At 34.6% G+C, this 25,886-nt stretch overlaps 1 protein-coding gene and 1 non-coding gene across 5 annotated transcripts; both read right to left on the reverse strand.

The window, feature by feature from the left end:
* Nucleotides 1-9,685: 9,685 nt before the first annotated feature.
* Nucleotides 9,686-9,791, reverse strand: LOC128042032 (small nucleolar RNA R71). Its single transcript, XR_008197240.1, has one exon. It is a non-coding gene; the product is annotated as a small nucleolar RNA R71 (small nucleolar RNA).
* A 7,707-nt stretch (nucleotides 9,792-17,498) lies between these two features.
* On the reverse strand, nucleotides 17,499-24,915 carry LOC105773619 (cleavage stimulating factor 64). Of its 4 annotated transcripts, none has more exons than XM_012595649.2 (10): nucleotides 24,520-24,915; nucleotides 24,269-24,347; nucleotides 23,251-23,425; nucleotides 21,814-21,847; nucleotides 21,485-21,714; nucleotides 21,326-21,403; nucleotides 20,340-20,375; nucleotides 19,764-20,252; nucleotides 19,088-19,339; nucleotides 17,499-18,037 (listed from the first exon to the last, which is right to left on the reverse strand). In XM_012595649.2, exons 1-10 carry the CDS (start codon nucleotides 24,548-24,550, stop codon nucleotides 17,888-17,890), a joined length of 1,554 nt encoding a protein of 517 aa, XP_012451103.1. In that variant the 5' UTR covers nucleotides 24,551-24,915; the 3' UTR covers nucleotides 17,499-17,887. The 4 variants fall into 4 exon arrangements, with proteins under 4 accessions (XP_012451103.1, XP_012451104.1, XP_012451102.1 ...); XM_012595650.2 differs by having other exon boundaries at nucleotides 21,485-21,702; nucleotides 21,814-21,850; XM_012595648.2 differs by having other exon boundaries at nucleotides 21,814-21,850.
* Nucleotides 24,916-25,886: the final 971 nt, after the last annotated feature.

The raw sequence follows: 25,886 nt of genomic DNA on the forward strand, positions 1-25,886 counted from the left end.
ATGGATGATAAATCCAATTGAATTATGCTCAAGTATAATGATTATCCATGTCAAATTCATTTGAATCATGTTTAAATGAACTAACTTGTGTTGTTGATGTGCTTAGGCTTATGCCAAGTTTGTGGATATGAATGATGTTTATTAGTATGCTTGTACAATGCATATGAAACAGGTAAGAAAAGGGAATGAAATGGTAAGTACGTAATTGAGATGTATTATGATGTTATAAAAGGTTTAATGTGATAAATGATGTATTTATATGTGAGTAAACTGCTTATGCTATGGATGAATCTGCCTATATTATGGAAAAATACATTGAGTTGAGAATTAATAATATTTTTAAAGCTTATGATAAGCATTGGGGACGGAATGGAAAGTAACTAAATTGAAAGGTGTATAATCTTATAGAAAGGGTGATGGTTATACATTATGTCCCATAAAATCCTATCATGTTATGAATGATTACTATATGCGACTTTAGTGAACTTACTCATTTATGAGTTGATGACCATATCAATTTATGAACCTTATGGCATTGGCATAGATTTATGTTTATTGTATAAAGTTTATACGAGCTTACTAAGCATTCATTGCTTACGTAGTTATTTTTTCTTTAGTTTACAGTTTATCGGAAGCTTGATCGGGTTAAAAGCTATTCGGAGATCCATCACACTATCCACTAATTTTAATCGGTAGATTTTGATGCTTTGGTTATGGTTATAATTGCATGTATAGGTGGACTATGTCTAATGTTTAGTTAATGATAAAGGCATGTAATATTTCTTTGAATTTGTGAAACTTATGTTATTTTGATGCCTTGATGATTGGTGTGCTTTTGGCACTTTGATGTTTAAAGGTTGGTGTTTATAAAATAAAATGGATGCATGGTTTTATGGCTAAAGTGGTAAGAGTTGGCATGTTTGGAAAGTGATCATTTAGGGCATGTTTTGAGATGAAATTTAGTCAAGTATATTTGGTTGAGGTATGACCATTTGGCCATAACTTGGTATATATATATGTTGGTTGATGGAATCATTTGGAATGGCTAGAATGAGGACATTTAAATGGTTTTGATGCATGTGAGAAGTGGTCCCAATGGTAAGGCCATTTTGATATGTTTGATATAGAAACAAGTTAATTGATAAATGATTATATATGCACATGTATAAGTATTTTATGATTGATGATATCTTAGCATTTTGGTGTTTTCATGGTTGATGTTAGAATTGTCAAATTGATGTATGTTTTAGTGACCATTTTGGTATGTTTGTATATGATTTTGGCATGTGGTCATGGTGGTAAATTTGCTTAGGAAATTAGATGAGAAATGTATGGTTGGTTAATGGCTAAAATTATGCAAAAGTTTTAAACATGTTTAGTGTTTGTGATTGAGGTGCCTTTGGGCATATTGGTTGTATGGATAGATACCATATTGATTTAGCTCCACTATGCATGTTTTAGGTACATTTTTGAATGCTTCAAATAAGTACAAATGGTTTGAATGTGTGAGCATGTTTAGGGTGAAGGAAATGGCTTGAAAATGGCCTATTTCTTATCCACACGGCCTAAGACACGGGCGTGTGTCTCAGCTGTGTGTGACACACGGCCACACGACACGGTTGTGTGTCCCCTGTAGGTTTTTAAACATTACATTTCAAGAGTTACACAGCCTGACACACGAGTGCGTGGCTTGGCCGTGTGAACTAAGTTAGAGAGTTACACGGGCTGGGACACGACCGTGTGAACCTACTTTGAATGCCCACACGACCTGAGACAAGGGCGTGTGTCTCAGTTGTGTGAGTCATACGGCCTAGCCACATGGCAGTGTGACCTCTGTGGTGTGAATTTTTATGACTTTTTTCCTAAAGTTTTAAATGTTTCTGGTTTAGTCCCGAATCGTTTCTAAAGTGTTTCTAAGGCCTCGAAGGCTCGAATAAGGACGATATGCATGTGTTTGAATGAAATATGATGCGATTCATGAAATGATTTGTAATTGAATATTTTAAGTTAAAAATTTCTAGTAATGCTCTGTAACCCTATTCTAGTGACAGATACAGGTTAGGGGTGTTACATTGCATGTATAGATAACATGAAATTTCGTCGTCAAAGTATGAAACATAAATCTTGAGGTTAAAGGATGCTTGTGTTTGGATAATAAAAATGTGTTGTGTCTGAAAGGTCTGGATGTGTCAATTACGTGTAAGTCAAGATATTATTACTTCATGAAAGATGGGTTTAAGTCTGAAGAGTTTGTGTTTTTCTTCGGGGTCTTCAAAGAGGTTCGTTGGGACAAAAACACACGAATCTCTGAAACAACAAGTTCATGGACATGGCATTGAAGGACCATATCGTGTAAAACCGTAACTTGTGGGTTATGGCATCATATGGAAAAAATACTGTATCGTGTAAGGCTGCAACTAGTGGGTATTGTAACACCCCTACCCCATCTGTCTCCGTCGTCAGAGTAGGGTTACGGAGTATTACAGTACAACACAGAACATTTAGTATCAAATAGAATCAAATTTTCTAATTAATTATCAACATTTATATTATCATGTAATTTAAAGTGAAACATGCACTCATGTGCCTAAAATCGGGTCTACGAGGCTTTAAAAATAGTTTAGTAATAATCGATGACCAATTGGAAACAAATTAGAAGATTTAGGGAAAATATCAAAAATTTCAAAGCAAGGGTCACACGGTCATGTGTTCAGTTTGTGTGACAGAGCCCATACCGTGTGGCTCAAGACATGGCCGTGTGGCTACTTCACACACCCGTGTGACTACTTCACATGTCCGTGTACGCTGATCATGTAACTAATTGTGCCTATGTAGTATATAAGGTCACACGGTCGTGTGACTAGACCGTGTAGCTCAAGGTTACGCGATCGTGTAACTCTCTGTGCCCGTGTGGACCAACCTCACTGAAAATAAATAAGGCACGCATCTATGTGAGTAGACCGCGTGTGACACACGACCGTGTGACAACTCGTGTCCCAGGTCGTGTGCATTCAAAATTGGCCCAAAACTTATCATTTTCACTCCCAAAAGCTTAGATACCTAAACATACCAAAAGCACATGCATGCAAGCCCTCAAAACACATTCAAAAACACTCAAAGCATGCCAAACAATCAACCTATGTGCGTAACCAATGTGCCATCACTGACACCACAATTCAAATACTTAAACAATCCATCATCCTAACTAGATACTCAAGCTATAAATACATTTTTTTAAATGACTTGCATTCATTCACAAAGCACCACACATCACTTTATGCCAACTTACCATTTCTTCTTCACATTCAAGCCCTTTCACATGTACCATAATTTATCACTCATGCATGCATATATTACATGATCATTTAACACCAGCACTTGTCCGAATGGTGTCTCCTATAGTCGCTACAGGTTTGAACCTTGGTCGTTGCAACTGATGCCCAGTCCTCGGAGGCCCGTCAAATTTAGCTCATTTCTTAGGATGTTGAATAGAACTAAAGGGATCTGAATCCCTCTTAAGCTTACTCTAACCTTTTTCTCGGTCTCTCCTCTCACGCTCAGTGCACTTCAATTCCTCCGCTATCGTCGCCTTGTCAACCAAAGCTGTAAAAACCCGCTCCCTCTGAGGAGCTATTAGAACTCTGGAATCATACCTCAGTCCCTCCTTGAACCGGATACTCTTCTTATAGTCATTCGGAACCAAACAATGAGCATACCTGCTCAATTTTAGAAACTTGGCCTCATACTCAGCCACAGACCTCTCTCCTTGAACTAAGCTCATAAACTCGCATCTACGAGCCTCAACATAACTCACCCCCACATACTTGCTCTAGAAGGCGTTCTTGAAAAAATCCCAAGCGACTTGTTCAGGTTGGGAGCCTTGCTCAACTGTCAACCACCACTGGTAGGCCTTATCTCAGAGTAGAGATATGACACCCCTCAGTTTCTGTGTGGGATTGCAGTCGATGTCGTTCATGATACGCTCAATACTCAACCATTGTAGGGGGACTCCTATGACACATCTAAACAGCTCAGAACCATTTGATCGGAGTTGTTCAGTAACTAACCCTCGCCCTCTAAATCCAGAATGGGTCTCAGTGACCCTCTCCAAAATGCTCAACATAGCCTGGGACAGTATGTCATCCCCAAATGTTGGAGTCTAAAAGCCATTCTCAATAGTAGGAATACCAAATGTCTCGCAAACCTCCAGATTGGGCATATTGGCCAAAGAGGATGACTCTAATCGATCTTTGCTTCGGCGTCCACGACGCCTAGGAAAAACCATGTCCACGACTGCAATGCTAACTCATTATATCAACTTATCTACAATGCCAGAAGTTCACAGATCAATTCAAAATTCTCATCAGATATCTTATTTTATAATTCATATCATAGTCTCTAACTAAAACCACAAGTTCAATCATCATAGTATTTTCCTAGCCAAATAATATAGCTAAAGTAGGAGTACTTACAAGTTCGACGTTAAAGACTTGATCATTTATAAAATCAATTTTCAGAGTCACTCGAATAATTTTTTCCTTCAAAACACATTTTAACAAAAGTAGAAGCCCAGAAACACAACCCGAGTTTTATAAACCTGGCTCTAATACCACTAAATGTAACCCCTCATACCCAGCCTAGAAGTAAAGGCCAAGTCTAGAGGCTACATCAATTTATATCAAAACAAACCAATCTTTAACTACTTGAAATTTACCTTTCAGAAATCATGTAATTAATTAAAACAAACATAGAAATTCATACGCCAGAAGCATAATTTGAAATAAACACACAATAGCATAAGTTTATAAAAGTGGTAAAATAACTAAAGAGAATTGGCTGAGCTTCTGCCACGTCGACCCGCTTAAGTCTGTGGTTACCTGTAATCCAAACAAACAAACTAAATGAGTTTACACTCAATATGTACCTTATATTCTCAATTAAACAGTAATATAACAGATGTGATTTTAGATCATCTTTAATCAATCAAATTCTTAGAACCGGGTATAGAAACAGACACAGAGTATCTTAGATAGAGATGCAGAACATATCAAATATAGATGTAGATTGCTACCCTATCCGCTACACACCATCTCCGTCCATCCCAACACACCATATAGGGCATAAAGTACCCATCTATCCCTGCACACCGTTTAGTGACGGTATGTCACTTTTTAGAATAATCGCAGCCTAGCTGCCAGATCAGAATGTGATAAATGGACAAAATTAGCAACATATGTGGCTTAGCCACAAGAATTGGCAGATTACTAAACTGCTCACACTTTCTTCTTTATATAGTCCCAATCCCGATGTAGATGCATATCTCATAGATATCAGATATAAGTATACAGTAATACAATTTCATATCAAACTCACGTAATGCTATCACACTTATTTATCAGATCTCATAACAAATGTATATATCATAATAATAGGTTATTCAGTAACAGAGTGTTAGATGACAGTTTCCATGTCTAATTCAGATCATACAAACCCTACAATAGCCCTACGTTCAATTTGAACGACAATTACAACCTTAGGAAAAAATCTTGATTTTTGGTCCACACACCTGTGTGGATTCACACGACCTGGGTAGCTGACCCATGTGGTCCACACGACTTATCACATGCCTGTGTGGCCCTCTTGAAGTTACACACGGCCTAGCACAAGGTCGTGTGGCTCAAAATAGTAAGTTACACGGTCAAGCACACGTCCGTGTGACTTGAAACACAAAATACCTCTCACACGACTTGGACACACGCCCATGTCCCTAGCCCGTGTGACTCTAATTCCAAAACAGTGAGTTACATGACCTAGACACACACACGTGTCCTTGGCACGTGTGACCCTAATTGACAAATAGTGAGTTACAAGGCCTGGCAGACGACCATGTGGCATCAACAGCCATGTTTTCTGGTGGTCAAAATTTGTAGAAAATCGGGTTTTCATTACACACCTGGTATAGTTCTGAAGTAGGAACAACACAGAAGAATCTCGGAACCTAAAACAACCATCCAATAAATGATTAAACGACTTAATCGACCAAATTTTCATAATTTAGCATTGAACTAACTATGTCGAAAGCTTCGACGCAAAACCATTAAATGAAACTAACACTTACCGATGAATCAATGGCAATTACTTGAGTTAGCACGTTGGAGATCACTACCTTCGATATCTACGCCTAAAAATGAAGTTAAACGATCACTTAATAGAGAATTCAAACAAATCAAGTTGAAACCAACTTCGACATAAACGAACGAAAACGAATGTTTAACAGAAATTCTACAAGAAAACTCGCACAATTTTGACTAAAAGGTTGGTAAACATTTAGATCTAAAATCATGTTAGTTTTACGATAGGTGGTAAAATAACGAAAATGCCCTTAGATTAAGTTACCTAAGAAAAAATTAAAATTGGCTCATAATTTGCTTCTGCATTAATAAATAACTAATAATCAGATAAGATTGAGGTGTTATAAGGTCGGAGTGTGTATTGAGTGGTCTTTAGCCGGAGAGTTACTTAAGTGGCTAATGTAACGCTTCGAATTCGGGCCGGTTCGTTCCAGTCAGGTTTGGGGTGTCATATATGTTATTGATATTAATTTATCAATGTCTACTTCTTGGGTTTTAGATACCAGTTGTGGTTCTCATATTTGTACCTATGTATTGGGACTACAAATGAGTAAGAATCTCGCTAAAGGAGATGTGGACCTGCGAGTTGGAAAGGGAGCAAGAGTTGTTGCATTAGCTGTAGGAACACATATTTTATCATTTTCTTAGTGAACTTGATTTATGTTTGGAGGATTGTTATTTTTTTCCCAATTTGACTAGAAACATTATTTCAATTTCTTGTTTAGACAAAATTGGTTTTGAGATAATTATTAAGAATAATTGTTGTTCATTTTATCTCGATAATGTTTTCTATGGTTCAACACTATTAATAAATGGCCTCTTTATTTTAGATAAAGATATGCCCATTTATAACATAAATACTAAAAGATCAAGAATAAATTACTTTAATTAAAGTTATCTTTGGCATTGTCGTTTGGACCATATAAGTGGGAAGCGCATATCAAAGCTTCATAAAGATGGATTTTTGGATTTTTTTTTCAAACAAATTGATATATGTGAGTCTTGCTTGTTAGGTAAAATGACTAAAACTCCTTTTAATAGTAAAAGTGAGCGAGCTAATGATTTGTTGGACATAATACATAGTGATGTATATGGACCAATAAATAATCAAGCCAAGGGAAGTTTTCAATACTTCATTACTTTCACTGATGACTTCAATAAATATAGGTATATTTATCTTATGTGCCATAAATCTGAAGCCCTTGAAAAGTTTAAGAAATTTAAAAATGAAGTACAAAAAAAACTAGGTAAAAGTATTAAGGCACTTCGATCAGATCGAAGAGGAGAATACTTAAGCTTAGAGTTTGATGAGCTTTTAAAGGAATGTGTGATTATCTCACAACTTACACCTCCTGGTACTCCACAATGGAATGGAGTTTTTGATAGAAGAAATCAAACACTGTTAGACATGGTTCGATCAATGATGAGTCATGTTGATCTTTCTACTTCCTTTTGGGGACATGCACTTGACACAGCTGTCTTCACACTAGATTGTATTTCATCTAAATCAGTTCAAAAGGAACCATATGAGATATGGACTAGGAAGTAGCCTAGTATGTATTTTATGAAGACTTAGGGTTGTGAAGCTTATGCCAAACATCAGACGTCTACAAAGCTCGAACCCAGATCTGAAAAGTGCATATTTATGGGATACCCTAAGGAAACTAAATAATATTATTTCTTCAATCCTACCAAGAACAAAGTGTTTGTTGCTCGAATAGGAGTTTTCCTTGAGAGAGAACTTGTCTCTAAAAAAGAAAGTGGTAGAAAAATTGAACTCAGAGAAATCTGAGAGGAACAGTATATCACTAAACTAGATATTAAATAACAACAGGTTCCACAAATTATTGCGGAACAACCAATTATTCTCAAAACACAACTACCACGAAGATTTTTAATGGAACGCCATGTACCTATGAGATATGGATTTCTTATTACAACACATGGTGATATTCTACTTATAGATCAAGATGAGTCTAGGACCTATCAAGAAACAATGGGGAGCCTAGATTCTGATAAATGGCTTGAGGCCATGAGGTCTGAGATGATTCCATGTCAAAAAACCAGGTATGGATATTAGTTGACCCACTTGAAGGTATTAAACCTATAGGGTGTAAGTGGGTCTTCAAAAAGAAAATCGGCATGGATGGTAATGAACAAATATAAAAAGGGTGATTAATTGCTAAAGGTCTTTGACAAGTTTATAAATACAATAGTGTCAATAAATCCACACAATTGGCTCTAGCGTCTCTCTTTTTCTCTTTACTTATGTTAAGTTGATAAACATGATCGCTTTTTATTCTTTTGTTTTCAATTAAAAGTTTATGGCTTAATTTTGGTTGATGCTAGATTAATTGCATTTCTTTGTTTAATATTATTTCTACTTTGTTGATATGTTCTATGCATCATTTGTTTACTCATTCAAATAAAATCGTGTATGTTATTCTTGCATTATAAAGTATTAGAAAACATTTGAATTAATTATTTCATCCAAACAAGATGGTAATTAGTGGACAAAATATTTGAATGGTGCATGTTTGATTGATTTGCCAACGGATTTACCATAACATTGTCAACATAGTTTTAAATACTATTAATTAAAGGAAAAGTAAGTAATCCGCTTTGTCATGCCATAGTCTGTAAATCTTGTGATTGTTATTTTAATTTTCGATAATATTTTGTTTGCCTTGATAATTTTTAGAATTAATTTAGTGATAGTAGATTCAATCACCTTTTATTATTTCCTTTACCAAATTGTATTTACTAATTTCATAAATATTTTGCCTTTCATATACAATCCTTGTGGAGATGATAATTGATACTTATCACTTTATTACTTGTTAATGATTGTGTATACTTGCACATTTTAGGGAACCAAGTTTTTGGTGTCATTGTCGAGGATTTTTAATGTTTATTCATTATTTGTGAATTTTATTTTACAATTTGGTTTATTTTTATTTTTCTATTATTTTTATTTAATTTATTTGTTTTATTTTTCAAGTGTTTATGAACATAAACTAAATCATTGATCTATTATCAATTGACCTTGAAATAGAATGCACCTTTCGACAAAGAAGAAGACAAGCAACCCAGATACAAACCGCACAAACCGCAGATATGAATATTAATTAAAGAGAAGATGCAGTGAGTAATACTCAAAATCAGATCCTTGTTGTTGATGACAAAGACCTTACTATCCGTCAATATGCTATGCCACTCTTTCATGAGTTCAATCCAGGGATTGTAAGACCCGAGATTAAGGCACAATAGTTTGAATTGAAACTAGTAATGTTTCAAATGCTTCAAATGGTGGGACAATTTAATGCAACACCCACTGAAGATCCACACCTTCACCTTCGATTGTTTATGGAGGTGAGTGATTCATTTAAATTAGCAGGAGTCATAGAAGATGCATTTAGGTTGAAACTATTTCCATTCTCGTTAACGGCAAAGCATAAGCATGGCTGAATTCTTTACCGCCTAGTTCAGTAAGTACTTGGTAGTTATTGGTTGAACGATTCCTGATGAAGTATTTTCCACCAAGTAAGAATGTCAAGCTTAGGAATGAAATTACTACGTTGCAACAACACGATGATGAATCCTTATATGAGGCATGGAAACCTTTCAAGGAGTTGTATGGAAGTGTCCACATCATGGTATTCCGTATTGTATCCAGTTGGAGACTTTCTACAATGGTCTCAACGCACACACTAGAATGGTTGCAGATGCATCTGCAAATAGAGCCCTTCTTTCAAAATCATATAATGAGGCTTATAAGATTCTTGAGAGAATTTCTAGCAACAATTATCAATGGTCGACCAATTGATCAGCCACTGGAAAAAGAGTAGCAGGAGTACATGAAGTTGATGTATTCACTTCATTAGCAACTCAGGTATTTTCTATGAACAATATGCTAAAGAATTTTACTAATAATGGTTTCAATACTAACATGGCAGGACAATAGCTAAATCAATTCGAGAACATTTCATGTGTTTACTTTGGAGATTGTCATACATTTGAAAATTTCCCAGCTACTGTATGCGTAACCAAAACCAGAGTAGGAGCGATGTAACAACTCGTTTTAAGTGGTATAAAAAACAATGATTTTGGGACCACAAATCCGACGAATGGGTCCATAAATATAATTATTTAATATTCACGAGTCTAATATAGTATTATATAGAACTTTAATCTGATACTTTTTCTATTTGGACGAATAGTTAAGTATAAGTGGTTTGTCCCTAAAGTAAAGTGGTTTTAAAAAATGAGGTATTGGGACCTCGTTTCTATAAATCGAACCCGCAAATATTTTTATTAAATATCTTATGAGAGGTAGACAACCAAGAAATAGTGGCATTACATAAGTTAGTAGAAGCAGAACCAAAGATAAAGTAGTTCGATTTGAAGCTCGAGCTCCAGCCAGAGCTTATGAAATCTATGCACGCGAGGAGGCCTCAACTCCTAATGTTATTGCTGGTAACTTTTCTATCTTTGATGTTATTGTGTATGTATTAATTGACCCTGGGTTAACACTTTCATATATACCCACTACGTTAATAATGGAAAAGAGGTTACCAGTTGAGTCAACTGATTATGTCCTTAAAGTAATGAACCTATTAGATCAAAGTGTCATAGTTGATCTAGTTTGCAAACAGTGTCTACTGAAAATTAAATGGTTAAAGTTAGTTTTGTTCAGGTTCGGTTGGTTGATGCTTATGTTTGAATTATGGTATCAATGAGGGCATATTGGTTAGGCACTTAGGTTTATTATTATTTGGTATGTTTTCGCATGTTTTGGTACATTTTTTGTAGGTTTGTTGGCTGACAATTGCATGACTTATGGTATAAGTAATTTAGGTTGAAATTTCTTGTTTAGAAGGTACTTTCATACACACACGACCTGTGATACGGTCTACCACATGATCGTGTGTCTCATAAGGTTGCATGACACGGCCATGTGGTCTGCTTAATTTTGGTGCAGGCTTGTCCACACGGCAACAGTTAGTTACACTGCCTAGGCACATGACCATGTTATGGGACCACACGGCCTTAGCCTTGTCACATGGCCTGGCCACACTACCGTGTGACCCTTGTTTACACTTTTTACCTAAATTTTTGTAAAATTTTTAGATTAGTCCAATTTATTCTTATGTTATTTTATTAGCTTCTTGCGCTCAATTATGATGGATTATCATTAAATGATTGTAATTATATTATGTTATGAAATGTTTGATCATTTATATTGAGATAGTGAATAATGTTGATGTTTTACAGTTGTAATACCTTATAGCTCGGGTTAGGTGACCGGACCAAGTATAGGGTGTTACATTTAGTGGTATTAAAGCTACGGTTTAGTCAGTTCTAGGATCGAACGTAGCATGTATTGAGTCTAGTGATACATGCCACTTTATAACTTGTGATAGTGTGATGACTCCTTATCAGCTGACTTGTTTTTGTATAAATAAAATATGTCAACTGAATCCGATCAAGAAAATTTCGACGAGGTATAGATTTATATTTCAGCCATCGATCAAGGAGCTGCTCAAAATTTGCCTAGGTTGCAAAGGCCCAGGGAGGAGGCTCAAGGTGCCTTTCTCCATATGATGAATGACATGTTTACTGCTTATATGAGAGTTAATCTCGCGGCTCAACAACCTCCACCCCCTCGTCCCTCGTCCTCAAAGCCCTATACGATAGAATATCCATAGGATTTTTATTGATAAAGTTCAAAAATATGGGGCCAAAGAGTTTTGCGGTAATATGAGTGATGACCCGACTAAAGCTGAATACTAGTTAGAACACACATAGAGAGTTTTAGATGAGATGTTGTGTCTTCTCGAGGATCATCTGAGGTATGCAGTATCACTTTTAAAATATGAGAATTTTCATTGGTGGTCGACTCTAACTGTTGTAGCGAATGCAGAGGTTGGATACGATATTTAGATCAGTTGTTGAATACGAGTATGAGTTTGTACAGCTCAGTAAACATGCTCGTGAGATTGTGTCTACTGAAAAATAAATGTGTCTCCATTTTGAAGATAGATTAAACGATGAGATCAAGATGTTGGTTGGTGCAATGGAAATCCATGAGTTCGTAGTTTTATCTAATCGAGCTCAAAAAAATGGAAAAAGTATACAACCACAGGAAACAGAATGAAAAGAAAACTCATGACTTTAATAAGAAAAATACATCCAGAGCATTTTCTACTTCCCCGTTGGAGAAAATGAAAGAATCTGGTAGTCATTTTTCAACACCATCAAGGTTTTCTGGAAAAGATAGATCAAAATAGATTAATATGATACCACTGACAACTTCAGTAGCTAGTGTAGGTAATGTTCGGAATATTATTAGACTTGAATGCAACCATTGAGGCCGGAATCATTCTAGGTTATGTAGATTGAAAGGCGGGTCCTATTTTGTTTGTGGATCTCTTGATCAATATATGAAAGACTGCCCGAATCAAGCTGATTTGAATGAAGACCAGAATGTAAAGCCTGTTGTTACTCCTATGAAATACAGAAAACCAGGAAATAGTGGATCAACAAAAGTTAGTACAATCAGAACCAAAGATACACTAGTTCGATTTGAAGCTCGAGCTCTTGCCAAAGCTTATGCAATTCGTGCACGCAAGGAGGCCTTGGCTTTTGATGTTATTGCTTGTACTTTTTCTATCTTTGATGTTATTGTGTATGTATTAATTAACCCTGGGTCTACCTATGCATATGTACGCACTACATTAATAACGAAAAAGACTTTACCAGTTAAGTCAACTGATTGTGTCGTTAAAGTAACGAACTTATTAGGTCAAAGTGTCATAGTTGATCTAGTTTGCAAACAATGACCATTGAAAATTTAGGACTACAACTTTCTCTTTGATTTGATGTTATTGCCTTTTAATGAGTTTAACTTTATTTTGAGAACGGATTGGCTGACGATACACAATGCTGTAGTGAATTGCAGACAGAAATGAATTAATTTAAGATGTCAGAATGGTGAATTGATTTCTATTAAATCTGATAAACCTGATTTTGCATCAAGTATGATTTTAGCAGTGTCTGCACAGAAATTGATCTGAAAAGGTTGTAATGCATTTTTAGCTTATATTCTAGACTCTAGAGTATCTGAAACGAAAGTTGATCGAGTACGGATAGTGTGCGAATTCACGGATCTATTTCCTGTAAAATTGTCGGGTTTACTGCCTAAGTAGGAAGTTGAGTTTGCTATAGAGTATCCGCAACACATGCAGGACCTCAGTCATCGATAGGACGCTTAGGACCAATACTCAAATCATGTAAACTCAAATCATGTAAACTCTAATTACATGTCATTTGTATCCTACAAATTCTTAAAGTTCAAATGGGGCTCGGTAATCATTGTATGTCGTTAGATATGCAATCGGTATATATATGACATTTCATAACACATGTATAATTCAATTTAAACATATAAACACGATTTAATTACATGAACTTACCTCGACGAGTGTACGTAGATATAGAGCCGATTAATCCGAGACTTTCTCTTTGCCCTGATCTAAAGTCGTACAAGGTTTGTATTGATCTATACGGATAAATTTAACTCAATTTAATATATAATTCATTCAATTTAGCCCAAAAACATATTTTAGAAAATTATCATTTTACCCATATATTATTAATTCCTTTGCAATTTAGTCCCTAGCTCATAAAAATGAAATTTTATGAAATTCCACCACAACCCACTATTGTCAAATATCAATTAGGTCCCTAGTAAGCCCTATATTTCATTTATTTCATAAAGTAACCATGTAAAATTTCTATTTTTCAATTTAGTCCTTAATTGACAATTCAATCAAAAATCTCTTAACAAAAGTTGTTTATTTAACAACCAATATTCATTTTCTATCATCAAACATCAAAACTCATGTATATTCGTTAATGTTAAAACCCTGATAGATTAACAGTTTCACAAATTAGTCACCGGGCTAGCTAGATTAAGCTACAACGATCCCGAAAATATAGAAATAATTAAAATAAGACAAAAATTCATACCAATGCAAGGTAAATTTTTTTTCTAAAACTTCAAGCTTCCATGGCTTCCATACTTTCTTAATTTCAGTTGTAAGAGATGAGAATAAATATGATGGCTTATTTTATTTTATTAGTTTTATCTTTATTTTACAAATTACTTAATTAACCTTTAAAAACATTTCTAATTACACTTATACCAAGTCGTGTGCATCCACTATCTCTATTTATGGTCTAATTATCATATAAGGACTTAAACTTTAAGGTTCTATAACTATTTAATACATTTAGCTACTAGAACTCAACTTTTACACTTTACGTGATTTAGTCTTTTTCATCAAATTGAGCATGTAAACGGTAAAATTTCTTAACGAAAATTTTCTACGGTATTACTATCATGCTGTAGGCAATAAAATAATATAAAATAAATTTTTCGACCTTAAATTTGTGATCACAAAACCACTGTTCCGATTTGACTGAAAACGGGCTGTTACACGTTCAAGACTTAAAAACTGTATTACAGACCATGCGTGAAAAATTGATTAAAATTCTGACTCAGGAAGTTAAAGAACTGAGAAATATACGAATACCATTAGTAAAAATACTGTGGCATTGACACGGTATCAAAGAAGTTACTTGGGAATCTAAAAAATTGATGAAATCATAATATCCAAACTTACTCTTAGGTAAAAATTTCGATAACGAAATTTCTTAAGGGGAGAGAGTTGTATTAACCCATTTTATGTAGTGTAGAAAACAGTGATTTCAAGACCACAAATTCGACGAGTGAATCCGTAAATATTATTTAGTATTTACTAATCTAAAGACAACAAAGTGTTTTTACTTATCTTATAACACTTACGAACAGGAGTGTATGTTTTGACAATATCACAATTATGCCTACTGACATAACTAGCATAAAACTTCCAAGGGCACCCTTGGTTACAACATACCCTTGTTCTTCCTGGTTCATTCTTTGTGAACCTTAACTACACTCCCTTAGCAAAGGCATATTTCTTGACAGCATCCTTAAATATATCTAGGAACCTAAGCCTTATTTCCCATATAGGGATTACACATTTAGAGTCATACATATGTCCTATAGAGTTCTACCCATCGTATGGTGTCCTCAGTTAATCATCACCCTTCTCATTGTCCCCCTCTTCTCTTGGATCTGATGAGTCCATGTACTCACTTTCATGCCCATCAACCTCGCCCTCATGAACATTTTCAGTATCTTTCCCTAAAAAATCATCTCCCACAACCCCATCCCCTTCAACATTATCATCATTACCGGCACCTGTTTCTTCACCCTTAGCTTCAAAATCAATACCTGATTTTCAACAGTCTTCCCACACCTCTTCACCTGCATCTTCAACAATGCCAACAGCTACCCTTCCCTAACCCACATCAATATTAATTCCTTGACCCACCTCATCATTATTCCCTCACCGCCACCTGTCCCTAAACTTTATTAAATCTATTACCCCCACCAACCTCTGTATTAATTCCCTTATCAATATTCCCACTACCCCCACAAACATCTCTATTAATTCCTGCAGGTACTTCTCCATCAACATCATCAATACTATCTGCCACAAAGATTTACATCAAATCTATGTTCTAAAATGTTTGACATTTGCCTCACTGTTGCCAACATGAACTAGGACTAAGGTATTTCCATTAAAGACTACATTTGGTACCTCATAGTAAATACAAAATTTACCCCCATAACCCAAGTCTTCTACATTATTTATTATGCCCCAATAGCATAACAAATCAAGGTCAACTTGGAATTTCTCTACGGTCCCTCCTACATAATCCCATTTAGGATTTATACCAAAGTTCCCACAAAAGAAATATCTTAATACATATATCTTAATACATATATTTTTCCTGCATCCCCCGTCATTCTGCAACAAACATGATAAAATATATACTTCATTATTATATTATAGTATATCAATATTCTCAGATTTAACACATCTCAAATCAAATAATAAAAATTACACACAAAAGACAAACTATGGCGGTTTCAAATAATATAAAATGATTATTTTAATATTATTTCCCATATATCTAAAGAAGAGAATCTACTGGTTCTTTTGGAATATACTAAACAAACTAAGCTTTAACATAAAGATACGGTCCGCGTATAGCCACTTGCAGAAGCTGGGACCATAAGTCTGTTGAAAACAGACACAACAGAAGGCATCTCAATCTTTTAAGTTGTTTAAAAAGGCTTATCTTGTTGCTATCATAGCCACTTCACCACAGCAAACACTACCAATTCGATTTTGCTTCGACCCTGCGACTTCTTCAAAATATGAAAGGGGTTTGGGGGTTTAGAGAATTAGGGTTTTGATTTCAATAAGGAGTTAGCTGTTTGGGTTTCAGAAATTAGGGTTAGATTCAAACAATCAGTTATCGTTCTAGGTTTTGGAAGGAACAACTTGATTTTGGGATTAGGATTTTTGGGTTTCGAATCAAAAGATGGGTTTTCTGATTAGGTTTCGATTCATAGAATGGGTTATGTTCTAGGTTCGATTCGTATCGGGGTTTGAATACAATAAGTCTGTACGATTTCTTTGATAGAAATGTGTCGCAACTTTTAGATTTTGTCGGTTCAATCTGATTTTACCCAATGCGGTTGAAGGGTTTCTTTGTTTGAAATATAACATGATTTAATTTTTTTAACAACTGTAATAAAATTCCACGTGGAATTTCCTGTGAAATAAAAAATTTTAACCAACCATTGTGCCACATCAAACGTAGGAGCTTAATTGATTTTCTTCTATACTGTTAAAAAAAAAAATCAAACAACTATATTTATTACGTTACAACCTAAGTACTAAATACTAAAATAACACTAAAACACGAGTAAAAGGACTCAAAATATATCACAAATAGACACCTATTAGTGGTTAAGGAAAATCCATCACCCCCAAGTGATATGATGATATTTATCCAATATGCTCTTGATTAGTATTAACCACAAATCCTTGACCAAAGCAATTAATCCGGAGTAATACGAGACTAACATGGATAAACGAAAATAGACATCATGCCACACTTTTAAACTTGCCTAGAAAATATCAAATTATACAATATCGAAAGGCTATGTTGAAAATTAAATTTGACTCTTCCAAGGTCATGATTAGTTGCTAAACCCTACTAATTGAAATCGATTATATTTGTTGCAAACATAGAAACCTAATATCAGGTATTTCGAACATTAAAGCGAAGACTAATTTAAATAAAAAGTTTTAGGAATTCATGGTGTAATTAACTAAAAGTCGGGCAATAGCTAAAAGCCAAATAGCATTCCAGACACATATTTGAACCCGGGAGAATCAAACATGCATACAGAATAAACCAAAATTGAACTAAAATTCCGAAAATTTTTAGTTGATACACAGCTAACTACCTAAGTCCACAGGTCCCAAGTTAGGCAAAAGGTAAAGCCAAACGGCAATCCAAAAACAAACAACGAGAACATAATACAAAATTCTTTTGGTTCTTTTTTCTCCTATTCCTATATTCTCGTAACAAGCTTATAAATGTTACATTCATGGTCTATGCTTATTTGATTAACAAATCTAGAACTGTATTCTTCTGCAAAAATAAAATAATTTTAATAAAATAATTTTACACGCATTCAGAAAACAATGAATAGACAGCAGAGTGCTACTCCTTCCAGTAAGTTAAAAGATGATGGAAGACAACACCTTGCATTGGAAGTCTGCTAGCTATGATGCCTGCATCTGATCTTGTCGCAATGCCTGTTGAAGTTGAATGACTTGTTGGCGTTGTTCAGGTGGCAATGAACTCAACTGCTCCGGTGTTAGGCTTAGCACTTGCTGTAGTAAAACAGACTCCATATCAGGTGCGAGTTGTGGCTGACAAAGAGCAACAACAGGATGTGAGATCACGCCATACTACAATAGCATTGGTTAGTTCAACATGAATTATGTGATTTATTATCAAATCAATCATATTGAACTATGATTTGCACAAAATCGTGCAAATTTTATTAAAAGTATGCCATGTTTTTCAGATACAGATATGCATAGCATTACTTCCGTACCACAAAACAGTTGTGGTGACTAGTGCTTGTCCTTGACAATTTGGTCATTAGAGATGTTAACAGGTCCTAGTGAATATATGGCATGAACATAGAAAGTTCCTATTGCAGTAGACAGCAAGCATTTATAAAGTCCTTGAAGGATCAAACTGTAACCTTAGAATCCATTTGTGGCAACATATATAGACTCTGTCATATCTTATTTAGTCAACAGTGAAAGATGATATGACACAAGCATTGATAAACTATTTTTCTTAACCTACTTCTACATCTCTCTAAAAGTCAAGAGATTTACAGTTACAAGAAACTGAGATAGATAATAATATTAAAGTTGGTTAACCAGACAAAACACATCGGACCTGATGGTCTGAAATTGAAAGTACTACAAAAACCATACATTTGATAACAAGTTTGAACTTGTATAAACCTCACTTTCCATCTATTTAGGCATAATTAAAACAGCACAGATTTAAGTCTTTCGAACAATGAGATCAGAGGAAATAGTTTAACATAGGACCACATTTAAATTACAACCTTAACCATTTTTATGCATATCATTAACTTGATTAAATTCACTTAATCAATACGTTTGGGATGGTTAATTTTTATTCGCCTCATGTTTGCAGTTCAGCAAATGATTAAATAGACATCAGGACTGCAATGCATGCATCTAGCCCCAATAACAAACTAAATCAAGGAGAAGTTATAATTTGAGAAACTATGTTTCTTTTGCATGAAACCGATACCAACCCTTCCACTTAACCCTCAAGAATGACCTGCCATTTTAGGTTTAAGCAATAACAAATAAAAAAGGAACTCACAATACAGTATGCATTGTTGTAACTTCTGCTATCACTGATTATACCTGAGAAACCGGCTTCTCAGCATATTGCACCTCTTCTGATCTAGTTATTTTATTGAAAAGTGTTGAATCAACGCCAAATGTTTGTGATATTCGGGAACCACTTGCATTGGATATATTCAAAGCCCCTGTTGAGGAAGAGCTGCTTCTTCCATCATCTAATTTTACCATTTTTGATGGCCTATTTATTGCTTCTGAAGGACAGTGAACCGCACTTGACTTCTCTGCAAAGACTGGTGTTATTGATGGACCAGGCTGTAATTAAAAAAAAAGTTAATGCACCATTCTAGGATACTAAAAGCAGCCAACCATTGTTATACTACACTGAGAGTGAGAATCTTATTAACTATTTGAATTTTAAAACAATGGAAATAACTAATTCTTCTAGTTAACTACTCAAAAACATGCTACCCTAAAAAGAGAACTAATTCTTCTTATTAACTATTTGAATTTTAAAACAATCGAAATAACTAATTCTTCTTGTTAAGCTACTCTAAAAGAAGAAAAGAGAGATCATAATATTTACAGTGCTGCAAATTCTTAGAATTTCAAATCCAATGATTTGAAGATTTTTCTCAAAAGAACATAGCCTAGATTTAAAGTAACAAAGGAGAACACAATCTAAGATGCAAACATGTAATTAACATAAACTATTTAAGTTGGTAAAAGATATTTGTACCTGAAATCCAGAATCTGGTAAGGGAGTAGGCAAAGGAGTTAACTGCATGACCGCATTTGGCGATACCATTAGATTGTTGCGACTTAAATTAGCAGTTGCAAGCTGTCCCGAGTGTGGCAATGATGTCTGCAGATGCTGGTTCAAAGATGAGGATTTTGTCACCCGAATTTGTGGTCTGACAAGGGGGTTTTGGGAAGGAAGTTGGGGAACAAAAGACTGTGAAGCAGCTGGTGGTAGAACATGATTGCAGGAATATTGTGGAAGCTGCGTTCGAGGATGTAAAGTTGATTGCACAGTTGCAGAAAATTGGTAGTGAGCTAAAGAATTAAGAGGCATAGCAGACATTTGACCTTCTAGTACTTTAGGGATCAAGCCAGTCTGAGCTTTCTGATGTAGAGTTTGTGCTATTGGCTGCTTACTATGCTGACAATCTTGTATAGAAATCTCTGCTAGTTGACCAGGAGGCAGTTGAATGTTTGGCATCTGCAACTGTAAATACAACAATATATATATTATACATTATATGAACTTTATATGAACAAGCTAACAAAACTTTTTTGAGACAATGAAACGAACCACTTCTGTGGTGACCATTCCTAGCATTATTTGTGCCTGAAAAGCAAAGTGAAAGATGTAAGACCAGATCTATATTTTTCCTTACAGATAAAAGTGTCTTAAAGTTAAGGGTGTAAAACTTGGTAAAGACAAATAATACCTTTTTATTTTGATTGACTTTCTAACAAATGCCTTTTGTTGTTAAAAAAGTTAATAATGTCTCAATTAATTCTGCTACAAACTGAGTCTAAAACAAAGGGCACAAATCAAAGACTATGGGGCTAAATTAATATTATTCAATTTTTTATATATTAAATCATAATTTTATTAAGAAAACTACTTCAATTTTCTAACCTTTACATTTAATAATTCAACCAAATGCAGACAAGTTACAGTCTGCAAAAGAAACTAAAATTGCACAGTAGTTGCATGCAAGAATATACATGTCTGAAACCTAGTTGTATGCTGAGGAAGAAAAGAAACTACCATTGCAAACACATTATTGCATACACTTACAAAGATAAATCATCTTTTTCCCACATAAAAATAGCGAAGTCCAGATAAAGAACGAAAGAAGCATTATTCTGTTCATAGTATTTTTAAGCTTTGAAAATAAACATAAGAAAGAACAAGTACTTTCTCCACTTGACAAGGAAGACAAATCAGATGATTGTTGTCATGATAAAAGAACTAGGGAGGCATCTTGTTATACGGAAATTGTCAGTTCCATGTCGGGTTAGAAAGGACCTCAATCCAGTTGTGACTGGGATATAAGATTTAGTGGAGGAGAATTAAGATAAAAACCTAAAAGAAATTAAAGGGTTTATCGATTGTAATTAAGAAGGCTTGATTTTTGAGCAATAAATTCATTTCTTTTTGGAATTTAGAGCTTTTAAAGAAAGTGGACAAAGGTTGAAAATTATGAGATGGAACTTCTAACTAGAACAAAGACTATCTCTTCGCATTTTTTTTTTTTTTTGTTTATAAATTCCAACAATGAAGCAAACCTGAAAAATAGCTTTCAGCAACTGGGGTTTTGAAAGCAACAGCTCACGGGCTAGTTCCTTATTTCGTGTAGCCATTTTCTGTCAAGAAAAGACATAAAATACCATTAAATTATTAACAAAATGGATCTTTGTAAACAGTATATATTGGTCAAAGCATACCTTCAACTCGGACATAATTTCATTCAGCTGGCTCCTGGACATTTTCGCAAGATGGAGTGTTAAGGGGTCACTGGCTGGTGCAGACTGGTTTGGCAAAACATTTTGATTAGGCTGCAGACCAGCCTGCGCACCACCAAGAGCACCAGCCATGAGAGCTGCAGCAGTAATAGACAAATGGAGACCAATAGGCTGGTGCTGGACAGATTCACCCAGGATTGCTGGACCACCAACTTATTTTTGAGGATCTATAAGTCTCAGTTAAGGGAAGAAAAATAAAAAGGGAAGGGGGGGGGGGGGGAGGTATGGCCCAATGAAACATAAATACTAACCAATATTTGCTGCTATTCCAGGTCCACCACGACCCTGCTATAAAACAAAATTCACTTATTTGCTTTTATTGCAATGAAATAAGCCTCAAGAATCACCAAGGTTACAGAACACAGATTTTTTACAAGCATGAAGTATGCAGCAGGCTTATCCTCCAATATAATGGTTCAAGCCAAATGATAAAATTTCACTGGCCAGCAGTCATATTAGCAAACATTTTCACTGGTCTAATATTATATATATATACACTATTATTTAAGCCCCTGGCTGAGTTGGTGTCACAAGTTAACCAGGCACCAACTCGGTTTGGGGAATTTTGTGAATGCCTTTTCATAATTAAAATAACTTATACTATTTGAGGGATGTTAGTCTCGTAAAAAACAAATAAAAAATTGCATGTGGTTGAATTTGAGCCCGTGCTATTTACATTACTAAAACATTATCTTTACCACTAAATAGAACTTTTATTTTAGTATAATATTTACATTTTAATTGTATTATGCATACTTTCATGTGATAGAATTTCTACTATATACTGAAGTACCTATGTTCAACACCCCATGTCTAGCCTTCTAAAGTCCATCTAAGTACATACAAAAATTTTGAAAACGATTGAACATACCCGTGTTGGGTACATATCCATATTTCACACTCAAACCAGTGTCCAAGTAACATAGACAAAAATAACTTTATCACAATTTTCATTTTCCTCTTACCCTGCATAAGAGTTAAAAATAAAAGGCCCCCTAGAGATGATGATTATTCTCTCTTTCTTTCAAAAGGGATGTTGGTGTTGGAGAATTACATCAATTTCAGTTGTCCTTTCTATCACTTTCTCCTGAGAAGGGACAATGATGTGGGCATACCAAGTTTGAAGCAGTTTTTCTTTTTCTTATGAGTGCAATTGTTAATAGCATGTTTAAGAATTGGAATATTCCCTAGTAAAATAAAAATCTTACAGGAATTTAAAAATCCAAAACCTTGTAATTTAAAAATGAACAGTATTGAATAATTTACAGCAAGAGCATATATACTTTTTTATCTTTCAACAGATTACTGTAATGTTCATAAAGCAGAAGCTAGGGTTTAGCATAAAAAATCGCAAACACAAGTTGATTAGGGTTTAGCATAAATCCATGATAACTGAAATTCTGGAGTCTGGATAAAACACAAACACAAGTTGATTAGGGAGAAGGTAAATTGGGCAGTTCTAGGCTTAAATTAAATCAGATCAACAATGAAATAAATCACATCAATCAAAATAAAAAATATTAAAAAGCTATCTATACTGTCCTAATGCCATCATAAACCAATGTTCATCTGATCACATTTAGAACAATGGAAGTGCAACAAACGAACCTACAACGGAGACAAATTCATGATTCTTTCCAAAAAAACAAAAGATACAGAGAATAATAGAGGTTCCAGGGATAGTTCACCTGTTCCCGATTTCGATCAGAGCCTTTGTCATTTTCAGCAAAATCAACTCGTAATTGCCGGCCATTGATCTCATAACCTTGAAGATTCCGTCGAGCACTTAAAGCTGTCTCCTCATCCTTGTATTCACAGAACCCGTAGCCTTTTGGTTTGCCAGTTTCTCTATCAATCACCAGTCTGAAATGGAGGGAAATTAAAAAATGAAAGACGCTAATAAAGAAAATCTTAGAAAAACAAAGCGTAGCTGGAACTTCAACCATAGAAAAACAAAGCACATAAATATGTAGTTAACTGAGGACAAAAATGCAAATTAAAAACAATCAAATTGATTTGTGCTCTAACTTCTGAACTTTCATGCCCTTAAACTTTATATTGGTCAAAGGTATAAATACTAAGGTATCATATGCCCAGCCACTTTCAGTGGACCTATGTGTTTCGAACCATCAATAATCATAAAGGTAACTTTTCTAACCTTAACATTTAATCTGGACCAGCAATTAATGCAAATGTTAAGAAGCATGTAGATCCAAGGATGATTCCGGTCAAAATTCTTAGTTTCAACTTTAGAACTTCCAAAATGCCTTCTCATCACAAGTTAATAAAAGAAACGGAGATATTTCCTAGTTCATGCACCCAAATTATTTTTACAAGCGAGTGGTGAACATCTATCTACATCAGCACGTTTACTGAATGGCTGTGTTAGCGTTACTCCGGGTTCCCTGACAATATAAATCCTATCCTAAGTGTCAAGATTAAAAAGTTTTAAATTTTCTACAATCATATCGTCATAATTCCATAACCATTATACTTTTCCCAACCATCAGTGTCAAAAATGCAACTAAAGCAGCGAAATCAATTATGCAACACAGTTTGCTTGAAAACAAATTGAATCCAGTACATATTCTTTTCTGGCATAGTTAAAAACATTACAAGATACTGCAATCAATTTAAGCAAACTGAACTTTCAAAACCCCAAGAATTAAATTAAATGTTGGAATTTTGTAAAACAAAAACGCAAACCTGAAGGAAACAACAGGGCCAACCTCCCTGCAGATTTCTATAAGCTGTTCTTCAGTAGCATCATATGGTATATTCCCCACTGACACCAAAAATGACACAAAAGAAATGGCAAAATTCAGGAACTTCATTAATCCATTAAGCAAAAAGAAGACAAAAGATGCTAACAATTAATAAATGGAAACAAATTTTCCTCGGCAATTAAAGAGAAAACAATCTAAGAAATCAGAAGAAAATCAGAGAGAGGGAGAGACCAAAAACGCAGCGATGTTGAGATGAGGCCATGAAAAGGGGGGCGAAAATCAATAGGAGGAGAAGGTGAAGCAAAGCTGAAGCTTCATCTTCTTGTTACTCCGCGTCGCTTTTTTCTTCTGCTTATTTCAGTCCAATTATATGAAGAGATAAAAAAGAACAGGTACAAGTGTATTTCGAATTCGATGGTTCCAGCGCTCAATTGGGTTTTCTCCAAGGATTTATTATTTTCTCAGTGCAAGGAAAGAAATGAAGATTTTCTGTTGTTTTTATTCTTTTTCCTATTCAAATCTGAATGACAGAAACAATCTCTTCCGCTAATATAAGTTTGGGGATTTTGCTTTTCCTTTTTTTCAAACTACTCTTTTTTCAATTCACAAAATTAGACATACTCAAAAACTGAGTTTCCCTTCCGTCCATTACAAGGGTGTAAAAATTTCTTTAAAATCGAATTACTACACCGAATTGATTTAATTCGAACTTAGCACTTAATAATATAAATATATACGTAGTTTTAATTTGGTTAATTCGGATAATTTGATTAAATGATAATTATTAATTTATTTTTTGTATGTTTTATATTTATTTTAATAAAAATATAATTTTCAATTAATTCGTTAACCATCCAAATTAACTAAAATATTTGGGTTTGGTTAATTTTTTTAAAACATTTCGATTTGGTTAAAGGATTAAAAAGTTCAATTAATTCTGTTATTACTAGTTTGGTTCGGTTAACTGTTTGAACACCCCTAACTATATGAGCGAAATATGTCAAAGATAAAAAAATATTTGGTCGAATAGGTTGTTCTTTTAGGCCAGTTTTGGAGAGAGAGAGAGTGAGTGAAAACATGCCTTGTTGGACGCGCTTTCTACACAGTTGGCAGGAAAACACGCCCAGCTAGATGCGTTTTTCTCTTAGTTGGCAGGTGGACGTGCTTTCTTCCAACTGTAAATTCACAACAGTCAAATTTTAAATTAGACCAACGGTAAAATTATAAATGGTCCAACAGTAACTTTTTTCTATACATATCGAGACCATTTTCCACCCTTTTCACTCAAATTCAATTCTCTCCATTCTCTCTATTCTCTCAAGATAAGTTCAAAATTTTCCAATAAATTTGTATAAAAATATTCTAGTTTTACTTTATTATTTCATAAATTATTCATTTTGATTAATTTTCACAAATGGCAAGTTCTTTTATTCATTTCGACGACAAGCACATTTCCACTGCACAATTGGCAATGGTAAGGAAAAAATTTTATTTTTATTAATTTTAATTAAGTTAATTTTAAATTTTTTAAATTATTTTTTTGATATAAATAGGTGGATGATCGGGATTTGAAGGGGTTCATACACAATTTATCAAAG

This window comes from Gossypium raimondii, chromosome 6 (assembly GCF_025698545.1).
Source record: "Gossypium raimondii isolate GPD5lz chromosome 6, ASM2569854v1, whole genome shotgun sequence".
Classification (NCBI taxonomy): domain Eukaryota; kingdom Viridiplantae; phylum Streptophyta; class Magnoliopsida; order Malvales; family Malvaceae; genus Gossypium; species Gossypium raimondii.